Source organism: Pollicipes pollicipes, unplaced genomic scaffold (genome assembly GCF_011947565.3).
Source record: "Pollicipes pollicipes isolate AB1234 unplaced genomic scaffold, Ppol_2.1 Scaffold_4740;HRSCAF=5597_pilon_pilon_pilon, whole genome shotgun sequence".
NCBI lineage: Eukaryota > Metazoa > Arthropoda > Thecostraca > Pollicipedomorpha > Pollicipedidae > Pollicipes > Pollicipes pollicipes.
The window spans coordinates 11,227,147-11,239,850 of record NW_023596545.1 but is presented as its reverse complement, the minus strand read 5'-3'; the positions used below and the strand labels follow the sequence as shown (position 1 = coordinate 11,239,850).

The 12,704-nt window shown below is 51.4% G+C and overlaps 1 protein-coding gene across 7 annotated transcripts; it reads left to right on the top strand.

The window, feature by feature from the left end:
* Window positions 1-412: 412 nt before the first annotated feature.
* LOC119098771 (ATP synthase mitochondrial F1 complex assembly factor 1) lies at window positions 413-7,072 on the top strand. 7 transcript variants are annotated; one of them, XM_037221807.1, is made up of 8 exons: window positions 413-430; window positions 2,759-2,947; window positions 3,256-3,397; window positions 4,039-4,101; window positions 4,726-4,824; window positions 5,215-5,310; window positions 5,923-6,030; window positions 6,577-7,072. In XM_037221807.1, exons 2-8 carry the CDS (start codon window positions 2,760-2,762, stop codon window positions 6,733-6,735), a joined length of 855 nt encoding a protein of 284 aa, XP_037077702.1. In that variant the 5' UTR covers window positions 413-430; window position 2,759; the 3' UTR covers window positions 6,736-7,072. The 7 variants fall into 7 exon arrangements, with proteins under 7 accessions (XP_037077702.1, XP_037077696.1, XP_037077698.1 ...); XM_037221801.1 differs by lacking the exon at window positions 413-430 and adding an exon at window positions 862-921 and having other exon boundaries at window positions 6,577-7,071; XM_037221803.1 differs by lacking the exon at window positions 413-430 and adding an exon at window positions 871-893.
* Window positions 7,073-12,704: the final 5,632 nt, after the last annotated feature.

Genomic DNA, 12,704 nt, shown 5'->3' with positions numbered 1-12,704 from the left:
GGAACGTGACGAGGCTGGACGGCACCGGAAGGAACATGATAAGACTAGATGGGCCTAGATGGTTCTGTACGGTTCTGGATGAAGACGACATCTGGTAGATCAGGTGGAACCGGACGAGACCTAGAGCCGGACACAGCCCGACGGGGCGACGCAGGACTTAACACGATGGGACGGGATCGGACGGCAAGGGACGTGACCACGGGGAACGGACTGGGTGCGACTAGAATGGGGGCAGGCCGGGGCCAGACCAGGCCCGTGTGGTCCCGTCCGGTAAGTGCGGTTTTATCTGGCCTCATTTGGTTCTTTCCTGTTCCGTTCCAGCACCGTTTGGTCCCATCCGGTTCCGTCCGCCTTGGTTTGGTACCATTCGGTTCCTTCCAATCCTGTCCATCACTTTCTAGTGACGCCCAGTCATATCCAGTTCCTTCAGGTTCCGTCCCACCGCGCCAGGTCCCGTTTAAGGCCGACCAGTCTCTTGCCGCCTTGTCCGGTTAGGACTTTTTCTTCCGATCTTGTTCCGTCCGATCTGGGCTCATCGCATTCCATCCAGCGCCGTCCGGTTCAGTCTGCCTCCGTTTTGTCCCGTCTGTTTTCTGTCGGTCACATCCGGTGTCATCCGACCTCGTCTGGTTTCATTACGCTCAATACGGTTCCATCCGATCCTGTTCGATAATGTACGCTCTGCCAAGTTTCGTGTGATCCCGTCTGGCTCCGTGCCCTACGGTACTCTGTGAAACTTTCCCTGGATAGCGATTATTTCTTGGCTTTGTGACGTCAATGGACAATCAGCTAGAAGTGCTTCCAGCCCCCCTCCCCCCTCCCCCCCCATGAGATTCAGAGTCAGCTGATTGTCGCACCTCATTTTCATGCGCCTGTTGACGCGCGCTGGTTAGGTGGGGTGTGAGCAAGGCTGTCTAGCGTGTGAGAGAGGGGACGCTGCTGATTGTCATTTCATGGCACATAGAGTTAACCAAAGGTGCTGGGGGCATCCATAAATATCTTTTACATTTATTGATAGTCACATTGGACGATTTTCGTGCTAGATTTGATTGATTCAGGTGGTTAAAAATGTCCTGGACCTTCGAAGATACCGCTGACAATTGACAGGTGTGAAGAAAAACATTCACTGTCATGATGTACCTCATAAATTGAAAGAAGGGATCTAGCGGTATTATGTAATGTCTGATGCATCTACTGACACCAGTATATTATGATATGCTCACCAGCTTCCATTGGTGTGGCTATTTTAGGAAATGGGAGGTCTGCCATTGGCTGGGTTATGTTGTGCATCATTAAATACACTACACATGGTGTGTTATCTGGTATATATATATATATATATATTTAAGTTTGACCTAACTCAACATTCAGAAGTTCAGCATGCAGAAGTGCAATTGGGCATTTATTATTTCAGGGAAGAGCGAAGTTCAGAGGAGGGATACCCTAGAGTCAGGGTAGGGTTATATCCTTGGCCTTGGCAGTCAAGCACCCCAAACTGCTAGTTATGTGATACATCAGGTAAAGCATATTGCTGCCATAAGCTTATGTTGGTAGGAGCCTCAATCCTGGATGTCCCAAATATACCATATGATATTTGTGGGTAGAGGTGGCAAATGAGCATGCACCAACCCCAAGCAAGCCCAAGTATTCCAAATCCTATGGGGGGAAGCTGAATAAAGGGACAGATGTCCCATTTATGCAGATCGTGGGAAGTCCAGGCATATTGAGCAGCAAACCTCAAAATCTGAGGAAATTGAGGCCTGAAAGATGTCAGTAGAGTGCCTGGTATACCAAGAGCTGGTAGAGATGTTGCTTATATTGCATAAGTTAATGCATACCTGTCAACCACCACACATCTGGGAAACCAGAGGTACAGTGCTTAATTTCTTGTGCCCACCCTTCCTGGCAGGATAAGAGCCAGGTGACTCCACATAGCCTCAGCAGCTGAGCATGTTGTAAAGTCCCAATCATGACAGGTGGAGGTGGGGCCAAAATCCATGATATGGTGGGACTCAAAAAGGGTTTAGGTAGGTATGTGTTCCAAGCCCATGTAGACAACATCCTCTGACCTGAAACCTATGTACAGCTATGGTCCATGCCTACATAGAGGGACTCCCCAAAGTCACCTTGGATAGGTGTTCGAAAGGTCTAGGCATCACATCGGTGTGATCTTGAGCGTGTGGTGCACTCAACACAGAATAAATTGATACAACATGTCTGGGTAGGCCTACCTTGTCCTACATAGGCAGATGGGCAGCCCAGGCAGACCTAGGCTTAACCTGGCAGCAAGTAATAAAGCCCTCTAAGACTGAGTATGGCCCAAGCAGGCCCAAGGCCCAAGTAGACAATCTGTCATAGTTCATGTCATAGTTCAGAAGCTGAAATGCTACTTCTGCAGCATGAGGGTCATGCTGTTATGGGGGTTTCTGATGTCTTTAAGGCAGGGTGTGAAAAGTATCCCAGGCAGGAAGAACTGTCAAGCGCAGCTGCAACATTTACCACTTACTGACCATGTTTTAACCTGTAATGTTCCTTGTGGTACTAGTGGTTGATTGCTTGCTGTTGATCTGTGAGCTGATCTATGACTGCATTCACAGTCATGTTTGTCACTACTGGAGATGACAGATAGGCCTGGCTGCACTTTTTGAATTGGTATTTTGTTTTTCTCCTAAATTTACAAAGCAACCTGGCATCCTCAAAAAATTTTGTCCATGGATTCCTAGCAAGAGACTAAATAACAAGTACATGTGGTTTTCAGAATGAGGTGGATGTTTGTCCAGACCTTGCGCCAGACTGCGCGGCTCCGGACTGCTAACATTCTCCCTCGTTTACCTGCTCCTCGCTTGATACATACCACGCCCACAATGGCAGAAGAATATATAGAGAAACTGAAAAATGAAAATCCTTATTTCTCTAAATATGCCGAGAAGATTGCCAAGCTCCAACAGTGAGTATTATATGTAAATATTCAGATACACTAAGACACTTGGATTGCTTATTTCCTCTTTTGGCAATTTCAGACATATGTGAACGATGTTACCTGTGCGGTTGTAAAGCCATATAATTATGGCAGTGCCCGCTGCATTTGCCATGTTTCTGTTCATGTACGTTTCTCTCGAGTCACCTCCCGTTTTGCCGCCACCAGTACGTTTAGAGGTGAAGATGAATGTTCTGTGCCGCCCATCTTCAAGTCTGCTGTCACTGAATGGGCTGCCGCACGTGGCTGCCGTCACCCGGTGCCGTTCTCCTCTGCAGAACATCCGCCGAGGAGCTGGAGCGGAGAGTGCAGGAGAAGAGCGAGCGCGACCGCGCCACCCAAGACTCGGCCGCCGCCCGCTCCTTCTCCGTGAAGGCGCCGAAGCCGGCCGCCGCGGAGGTGGTCCAGGCCAAGCCTAAGGCGAGTCTGCGCTCCCCGGCCCGGCCTGGCCGGGCTCCGTGGACAGTGAACCCGGCCCGGCTCTGTGACCAATGATCACGGCCCGTCTCTGTGACTGGTGACTCCTGGACCCAGCTCCCTGGTGTGTAGCTTTGTGCGACATGTGCGTACTTTGTAGTCGTCATGATCGTGACGTTTTGATATTGTTCAGTGATCCAACATTGAGCTAAACCCATAGCTTACTTTGTTAAGTGTCGTTAGTTTGCCGCAACGTAGGTGAATGCCAGGCGAGCTCAAATACCGTGTTTTCAGGATGCTGCTCGGCCTCCGATCACGATCTTTGGCTTGTGTCTGTCTCATTAGGGCATAATTGCGGAGCGTGGACTGTGGGTATTATAAACGTTGGACATTTTAATCGTGTGACATTACCGCTACCAATTTTGAACATGACGAACGTCCCCAGACATGTCACCATGCCCGATTAATGTGTAATGCGTTTGCTGACGCTTTGTGATTGAATCCTCAGGAGAAACTAGGGCCACTTTTGCGAAGCAGCCAAAGTGTCTTGTACTCCTCCCCCTCCCCTTCCTTCCAGCCGCCAACAGCGGCACCGCCCGCGTATGGGCTGTTGGACTGACAGTGTGTGCCGCATGTGACGGCAGATGCTGAACGATGTTCTCAAGTTGGAGCTGATCCAGGACAAGTCCAGCGAGGAGATCGGAAAGGTGAGTGAATGGGTCTGAGCTGAGCCTGAGCAGGGGAGCCCGGCCGCGTCCAAACATTTCGTACGATCTGTTGTGTGGAGTGGCCATCGTTTCGAAGTTCATCGTCTAAGGTGTCAAGGACGTAAACGTACACCCGCAGTGCCACCCCTCCGGCTCTTCGGCAGCGTCCGCGCCCACGTGTCGATGGCCTCCAATCCGCTGACGTTCGAGCTCGAACCCTGACATTCGGGCCTGCCCGGCCGACGGGGCGACACCGAGGCGCCTCGATACTAAGCGGACAGGCGTCTGGCGAGATGCTGTTTGGCTGGTCCTTGAGCGAGAGGAGGAGCAGTGGGCAGTAAATTACGAGCGCAGGTGCGGGGGCATGAACAAATATCAACCTCTCCCTCAGCCACGTTGCCGAGTATTGCCTCGCGGGTGGCCGGGGTGGTACCGTTTTGTGTGCCCTTGGTGAAGTACTGATAATAATTGGTTGTGTTAATCACTGCAAGAAAGTCGAATATGTCCGTCCTTGCGACATACTGGGTATGCCAGTAATATTCCACTTATTCTGTGTTCGTTCTACGCTCTGTGTTGGATGTGTTTTGATGTACGTCCGCCTCATAAGTGCGGTTTACATGTCAGCTGTGGACAGAGTATTTCAAGACGAAAGACAGCGTGTCGGCGGTGATACCGGCGAAAGATTATCAAGATATCGCCCAAAATGCTGCGAAATACCCGACGGTAAGTTTCTGGCGTACTTCATGTGCGCTCACTCCGCGTGTAACTTGCCAAGTAGTGTTTTGAGACGACCGCAAGATCGATTAAGACGAGTGTGCGATGGGCTGCTTAGTTTATTAAAGTTGGCTCCCGGGTCAAAAAATCGCACGGAACCAAAGGTCGTGTGTCATCTTTTCACCCGGTGTCATTCTCGACTACCTTGTCACCTCGAGTTCTTAGCTAACGTCGTGATCACGAACGGTATGATACCAGCAATATTATTAGCATCATTAGCGTGCTAACACGCTAGCCGACAGCGGGTCGCTGGAAAGGAGGGCGTGTTGTAGCGCGCAGCGTCGGATCACGTAACCGAGCTGCGCTAGGTGCGACTGGACCGGTCTGCTTGTGCGGCAGTTTTTGTTCCCGTTGCCACGCGACCAGGGCTACGAGTTTGTGGTAGCGCAGTTCGCCGGGAACGAGGCGCACTTCACGCCACTCATCAATTACCAGGTGAGCCGCGGGCTGGCCGTGCCGCCGCTGCACCTGTCGCCGGCTCTGTGTTCTGTGCTCTGGTCTGTGGTCAGTGGCCTGTGCTCGGTGCGTCGCGGCTGCATCATGTCAATCGATGACCTCCAAAACCGTACTTGCCATCATCATTCTCGTGACTTAGGTGATCGGCACTTCGAAGCGTTTCTATCCGCTCACGTGCTGCCATTATGTTGCGATCTAGTCTCCAGCGACAAAGGCAAAAAGTCACCTGCCCTTCTGCTGCCGCGGCTAGGGAGGTGTTCCGCAGTCGCATTCTGTTATTTTGCGGTGGGTCTGGGTAAAGCAGACATATTCACCGAATGTACCGCCTCCGACGCAAGTTCGTCTGTTGGGGCTCCACGGTGCTCTCCTTGATAGTGAATATGCGCTCACCATGCATTTACTGGGGGGGGGGGGGGGGGGGCGGATGTTCGTCCGTCACGTGCCAGCTCTGAAGTCTCACGCTAGGCATCGCGTGAGACTTCAGAGCTGAGACGTGGCGGACTGCGCCCAAATACTGGGCCGTCGATGCGGACGTGGGCTGCGGCGCGCGCGGCCCTGCCGCCCAGCTGACGCGTATGCCTCGTGTGCCAGGCCTACAAGGAAAACGCACCAGAGTGCATGGCGATGGTGCACTACCCGGAGCTGGCCGAGAGCAAGGGTGTGGTGCTGATGGCGGCAGAGTACGACAGCACCGTGCTGGTAAGTGGTGCCCGTCCGCACAGAGGGGGCATCGGACGATGGCAGGGACGCTGGTGCATGCCGCCGGCGTGCGGGCGACACATGGACGTGACTTGATCCCTTGCGGGGGGGGGGGGAGACGGACCGTCATTTGCTAGTCCAACAGGATGTTGTTGTCATGTCGACGGGTCGCATGTCGACAAGCGGTGCGGCGCCTGCTTCTCCGTCGGCTGATGTGTAACTGCCGGTTTGTGTCAGCGTTCCGTGAGCGCTTTTTGGTCTTACCGGGCTGTCGTGAGCGGCTGCTTCTTCCTGGCCATGAAGCGCTGCCCCATTGCGTCAGATGTGGAAAGTGAGTCATACAGCGGATCATGCGATCGATCCGACTCCTCAGAATTTTCTCAGAACACCCTGTAAGGTGCTGTGTTGGGAGTCGAGGTCCGACAGGCCCCTGCACGTCTGTGCGAAAATTCATTGTGGGCTGACGCTCCATTTTTGTGTGACTCACTGAATGTCTGCTGTGCGCCGCTGGCGATGCGTGCCCCAACACCTGGCCCACCCCGTCAGAACGCCAGCGAGGCGCAGTGCCTGGCGAACGAGATGCAGCTGTATTACTGCCGGCCGAGCGAGAGGCGCCGCCAGCTGCTGGACCAGTTCACCACGCAGCCGGAAGCCTTCCGCTACCAGGAGCTCATATCCGTGCTGGAGAGCATTCAGCTGTCTTAGCCTCATCCCGCCGTCAGCTGGCAGCGGCTGTACAGTACGTGCGCCCGTCGTTTTCGTCCCGCCGTGTGCAACGCACTGGAGCGGAGCTCATGCAGCTGTCCCAGCCTGACCTTCGTTGTCGGCTGCTGCTGCCGTGCTGATGGCAGGCGGCTGCAAGAGGGGAGTGCAGGGTGTGCGTGCGGTGGCGCCGCTCGTCCGTGGGTCAGCGCGGCGCCGCGGGACACCCAGCCCTTGAGACGGACTCTGCCGCATGGGGAGAGCCGGGCCGGGCGGCGCGACGCGTCCTCACTGCACCGGAGACCACCTCTGGCGGCGGCGCGGACCGCCGTCGGACCCGCCTTGGGACCGGCGGCCGGCCTGCCCGGTGGCTCGTGGCCCCGGCTCCAGACGCCCGCGGTCGGCGGCAGGGCGTGCGTCGGGCTGTGTGTCGTAGCCGGCGGGCCCGCAGCGCCGTCGCGCGTCGGGGCGTTAGCGCAGACCAGGCGCGGCGGCAAGGTGGGGTGGCCGACACGCGCGTGATGTCCAAGGACAGCTGCCAATTGGACGAGTGTGCATGTGAGGCGGCATTCGTACGGAAGGTGAACGCGTCATGTTGCAATATGGCTTGTGAGCAAATGACTTGTTTTGACGCAATATAGCAAATGAAACGGACTGCAGTCCGTTTAAGGAAGAGGTTCCGACGGTCTTAGCCGATGGAAAGGGAGAGTTCCACATTTGTGTGGGGTTTTGAACTGAAATAGCTATCTTGAACGTCGTTCGATGCAGTTTACAGCCCTGCCGTTCTGAAGACCCAAAGCCCTTTAGTTTCTGAACTACGCGCCCGCGAAGATGTGGGGACTGTTGGGGAGACTTTCAAGGTAGCCCAGGTATCCGTGGCGCCATAATAACGTCATCAGCATTCTTCCATTCCACCAGCCATGTGGCGACCAAGGCTAAGAAAAATGCGGCCGTCGAGTCGTTCATATCTGACGTGAGCGCGATTTCCAGATATAGCGGCCGTCAATTGGTTCGCAATCAGTGTTTTGCAAGGTACGACGATGTAATCAATGCCGCATTGAGGAACGTGCTTACTAAACAGGGATTGCGTTGTTTAGACCTGCCTTTTTCACTTAAATGTATACCAATAGTTATGAGTGAGGTTATTTCGCCATATTTGAGGCTTTCTTCAGTATCATCAAAGTATCGTACATCCCTTCACAGGGAATGTGTGATAATAATTTCAACAAGAGATTCCCTACCAAATGCGGTGCGATTTATTTCGATAAAGCCGCTATGACGCCGAAAACACCGACGTCATCTTTTTGTGTTTCCGAATGGGACACGAATTCCCTCCCGAAATAACAGACCGTTGAAACCAAACGTTTACGCGACAATTATGACGAACCAACTTTGTTCACAAAGCAAGTGATCACCGGTTGCCAGAGATTCGGCACTCAGTAGCTCGTCTTTCAGGCGGAAGACTATTTACATGAAAATGCGATGCATTGTGAGCCACGTACGAACAAACGCAATGCGATCAACCGCGAATCTGAAGAAATTCGATACCTAGGACGGGTTTGGGACCGCGTTATCTTACAGTCAGCGCCTTCTTGTTGACGCCGCCGACGGCCATCTTGACCCAAACGTGATTTGGCTGCGGCGCAGTTCTCCCTGATGGTGGTTGGGCCTGAGGGCGCAATTCTCCCTGATATCCCGTATTTCTCCCTTGGGGAATCAACCCGCGGGCTGGAAAAGCCTGGTCTTAAGGATGGAGCAGATGAATGAGTTGGCTCCTTAGAGGGACGCGACATTATCGCGACAGCAGAACTATTGACAGGGGCGCTAGTGCTACATTAGTTCAACGCCATCTTAGCTACAGTACAATATGTTTGCGTGCCTTAGTTGTGCGTGCTAATACTCTCATTAAAAACTAAACTCGAGATGAATGAGTTCTGCATGGCAAAACTGATTCTTCGAAAACATTCCCAATTACTTACATTGCAAAAACTCATACAGGTTTTACTTCTGCGCGATTTCACTTCTATGACCGGGACTTCCACCTGACAAAACTTTAACTGCAAAAGCATATACCTGACAGCACTTGCACAGCAAAGATGTATGCAGCCTGTCCTTAAACATAGCATTACCTCTACTGCAAAAATTTAAAGGTGACCTTAGGGCTTTACGACAAAAAATATCCTCAAAATGTGTTACATCCAGCGCGCCTGTTGCGAAACCTGTATAAGCGATTTTACTTCCAGTAGCAATACTTTACGTGACGTTTGTACTGAACGACACAGGGCAGCCAGCATGGAGTAGTCGGACAAGAGTTGCCCAATTCATGGTGTCGATGCATTAGTGCTGTTGCAAATATTGTTATTGAAGACCCACGACGGCAATAGTTCTGCGCCACATTTCCTCTACTAAAAAGAGCATCTAGTGCAGTGTCGTAGTATTGCAAAACAATTTCGAGGCTAATCTGGGAAAAGCGCCAGGCCTGCGCCAAAATACGTGCAGCACGGAGCTTGCCCCAAATGTGACATGCTTGTAGCACAAGTGACGGGTGAATAGGGCCCCTAGCTGAATGTGAAACTACGCCCCCCCCCCCCCCTCCCCACGCCCTCTATCTGCTGATCACTAAAATGCAACATAAGTTGTGTTGCAGTGACTTATTTAAGGTTTCGGTGCTACACGGAACAAGTCAACAGGTACGTCAAAAAGCTATAGCCGTCAGCTGTCACTGAGACTCTGTCAGCAAAATGGCAGCCTGTACTCATACGCCAAGCACGAAAAATCGACGAAGTAACGCAACATCATGAATCAGTGATGTTTCGTATCGGCACCGCAATCTTGATTTCAGTATTCCCCACTTGGATATCCCCTTACCCTGCAAATTGTTCTCACACCTCTGCTGGGTGTCCACGCATTTTGCACTCCACGACTATGCATTAGCAGTAAAAGTGACGCAGTGTGTACATAATGACGAGGTTTTTGCAGCAGAAAAATTGACGGGGATAAGCTTTCAAACTAAAAGTTTGTCATATATCACTAATGTTGCGCATAAGCCTTTGCAGTGGAAGAAATGCTTCGCATAACAAATAACAAGCTTTTACAGAAAAAAAATCACGGGCTTAAGTTCTGAAGGAAAGTTTTGTCGTATAGCGCCAATTTCGCGCATACGTCTTCCCATTAGATATCGCGTATAAGTAATGACTGTATCATGTTTTGCAGTGTTGGTAATCACGGTCGTAATTTTTTGAAGCATGGGTTTTGTCGCGGCAGGAGAAGAAATTTCGTAGCACTCTGTTCAGCAGGAGTTCTTGCTGTGGCACTAACGTTGTGGAACCGGTGTCATTTGGTGGAGGATGAGCAGCACAACGAAAAGATATCTCATCTGAAGGGAAAAGGGTGTGCCCGAGGAGCAGCAGAACTAAACTGATAGTCGAGACATCGCCCTGACACTCGTGCGGCTCTGATGGAGGCCACTATGGAGCGGCTCGCTTGTTGGAACATTCGTTAAATCGGCCCCCATCTTGGAGCAGTACAGAGACACGGCCTCACTCTGATATTGTAACGGCTCTGCACAGTGTGGAAGGGATCGTGTGGGAGATCGCCGGGAAAAGTGAGCTGAAACCAGCCTTGAAAGGACTTAGCCATGCCTGTGCCAACAACTCCGAAAGAAATATAATATCCATATGAATACACATATATACATATATATATATATATATATATATATGTATATATGCGTGTGTGTGTGTGTGTGTGTGTGTGTGGTGTGTGTGTGTTGTTGTGTGTGTGTGTGTGTGTGTGTGTGTGTTGTGTGTGTGTGTGTGTGTGTGTGTGTGTGTGTGTGTGTGTGTGTGTGTTGTGTGTGTGTGTGTGTGTGTTTGTGTGTGTGTGTGTGTGTGTGTGTGGTGTGTGTGTGTGTTGTGTGTGTGTGTGTGTGTGTGTGTGTGTGTGTGTGTGTGGTGTGTTGTGTGTGTGTGTGTGTGTGTGTGTGTGTGGTGTGTGTGTGTGTGTGTGTGTGTGTGTGTGTGTGTGTGTGTGTGTGTGTGTGTGTGTGTGTGTGTGTGTTGTGTGTGTGTGTGTGTGTGTGTGTGTGTGTGTGTGTGTGTGTGTGTGTGTGTGGTGTGTGTGTGTGTGTGTGTGTGTGTGTGTGTGTGGTGTGTGTGTGTGTGTGTGTGTGTGTGTGTGTGTGTGTGTGTGTGTGTGTGTGTGTGTGTGTGTGTGTGTGTGTGTGTGTGTGTGTGTGTGTGTGTGGTGTGTGTGTGTGTGTGTGTGTGTGTGTGTGTGTGTGTGTGTGTGTGTGTGTGTGTGTGTGTGTGTGTGTGTGTGTGTGTTGTGTGTGTGTGTGTGTGTGTGTGTGTGTGTGTGTGTGTGTGTGTGTGTGTGTGTGGTGTGTGTGGTGTGTGTGTGTGTGTGTGTGTGTGTGTGTGTGTGTGTGTGTGTGTGTGTGTGTGTGTGTGGTGTGTGTGTGTGTGTGTGTGTGGTGTGTGTGTGGTGTGTGTGTGTGTGTGTGTGTGTGTGTGTGTGTGTGGTGTGTGTGTGTGTGTGTGTGTGTGTGTGTGGTGTGTGTGTGTGTGTGTGTGTGTGTGTGTGTGTGTGTGTGTGTGTGTGTGTGTGTGTGTGTGTGGTGTGTGTGTGTGTGTGTGTGTGTGTGTGGTGTGTGTGTGTGTGTGTGTGTGTGTGTGTGTGTGTGTGTGTGTGTGTGTGTGTGTGTGTGTGTGTGTGTGTGTGTGTGTGTGTGTGTGTGGTGTGTGTGGTGTGTGTGTGTGTGTGTGTGTGTGTGTGTGTGTGTGTGTGTGTGTGTGTGTGTGTGTGTGTGTGTGTGTGTGTGTGTGTGTGTGTGTGTGTGTGTGTGTGTGTGTGTGTGTGTGTGTGTGTGTGTGTGCAAGCTACTTGCACGGCGAAATGAACGCCGCCCTGCGCGGCTGCTGCCAGCGCGGCTAACGCCGCCGTACGCACAGCGGGTGGTGGCAGGCCGCCTTCCGACCGTGTACCTGGATCCCTCGAGCAAATCCCACCAGGGTTGGACGCCGTGGTATCCGATGTGGCAAGGGCACCGCTGCGCTGACGCCGAACGCCTGCGGGCCTGCCGTCCTTTGACCCATGAGGCGCGATTTGACTAAGAGAATACAACATTCTTCAAACCTAGCGCATGTTAAATGTCACTCTTGTCATCGCTGCTAATAAGTGCTGCAACTTCAGGGCTGTAATGTACACGCACACACACACACACACACACACACACACACACACACACACACACACACACACATATATATATATATATATATATATATATATATATATATATATATATATATATATATATACTAATGAGGGTAATATAGGTGATGCGCTTGCAGCCTCAGATAATGTGAGATTCACCGCACGAGCCAAGGTTTTGGCGATGGTCGCATCAGGTTAGTCGAAGACATCCAACGACCACACTTAATATCATACCACCCTCGCCTCTACGCAGTCTTGCAGCCGGGATTTTTCAGCGGCGCGGGACCGGAGCTAAGCTCATCTCGCCTTTTTAACACGCGCCCGTAAGAGGTGTCAAATTGACTCCCCCCCCCCCCCGAAGGTTTTTCAAAATGATTTCCGAACGGCGCGGCGTAGTCGCGTCAAATTTTTATATAGTTGTATACAATTAAACAGCCAAATGTCTGGCAACAAAAGTTTATATGTGTCTTGTAAGGTTGCTGACCTATGGCAGGTCAGATTCAGGTCATGGTTTCAGCAAAGGCAATTTTGAGGGAATCGTTCAGTCCGATCCAACAACGGAGTAAGAGACGAAGCCATACATCTCTGAGATACTTAATTAGGCAACACAATAAATGAATGAACAAATTGTATTGACCTAAGGACAGGTATGAAGATCAGACCATCTTCAAAATCAACCTGTTTCATGACTCTAGGGCTTGATGTATGAGGTGATTTATGGTGCTCATTTCGAATTGATTGATGACAGGAACCGC

What these genes read in the sequence shown, in the direction of transcription:
- LOC119098771 (XM_037221800.1), top strand. Translation starts at nt 954, where the DNA reads ATGGCACATAGAGTTAACCAAAG. An exon ending in TGGTCCAGGCCAAGCCTAAG is followed by an intron (nt 3,398 to 4,038) that starts GCGAGTCTGCGC and finishes ATGTGACGGCAG; the next exon opens with ATGCTGAACGATGTTCTCAA. An exon ending in CCAGCGAGGAGATCGGAAAG is followed by an intron (nt 4,102 to 4,725) that starts GTGAGTGAATGG and finishes TTTACATGTCAG; the next exon opens with CTGTGGACAGAGTATTTCAA.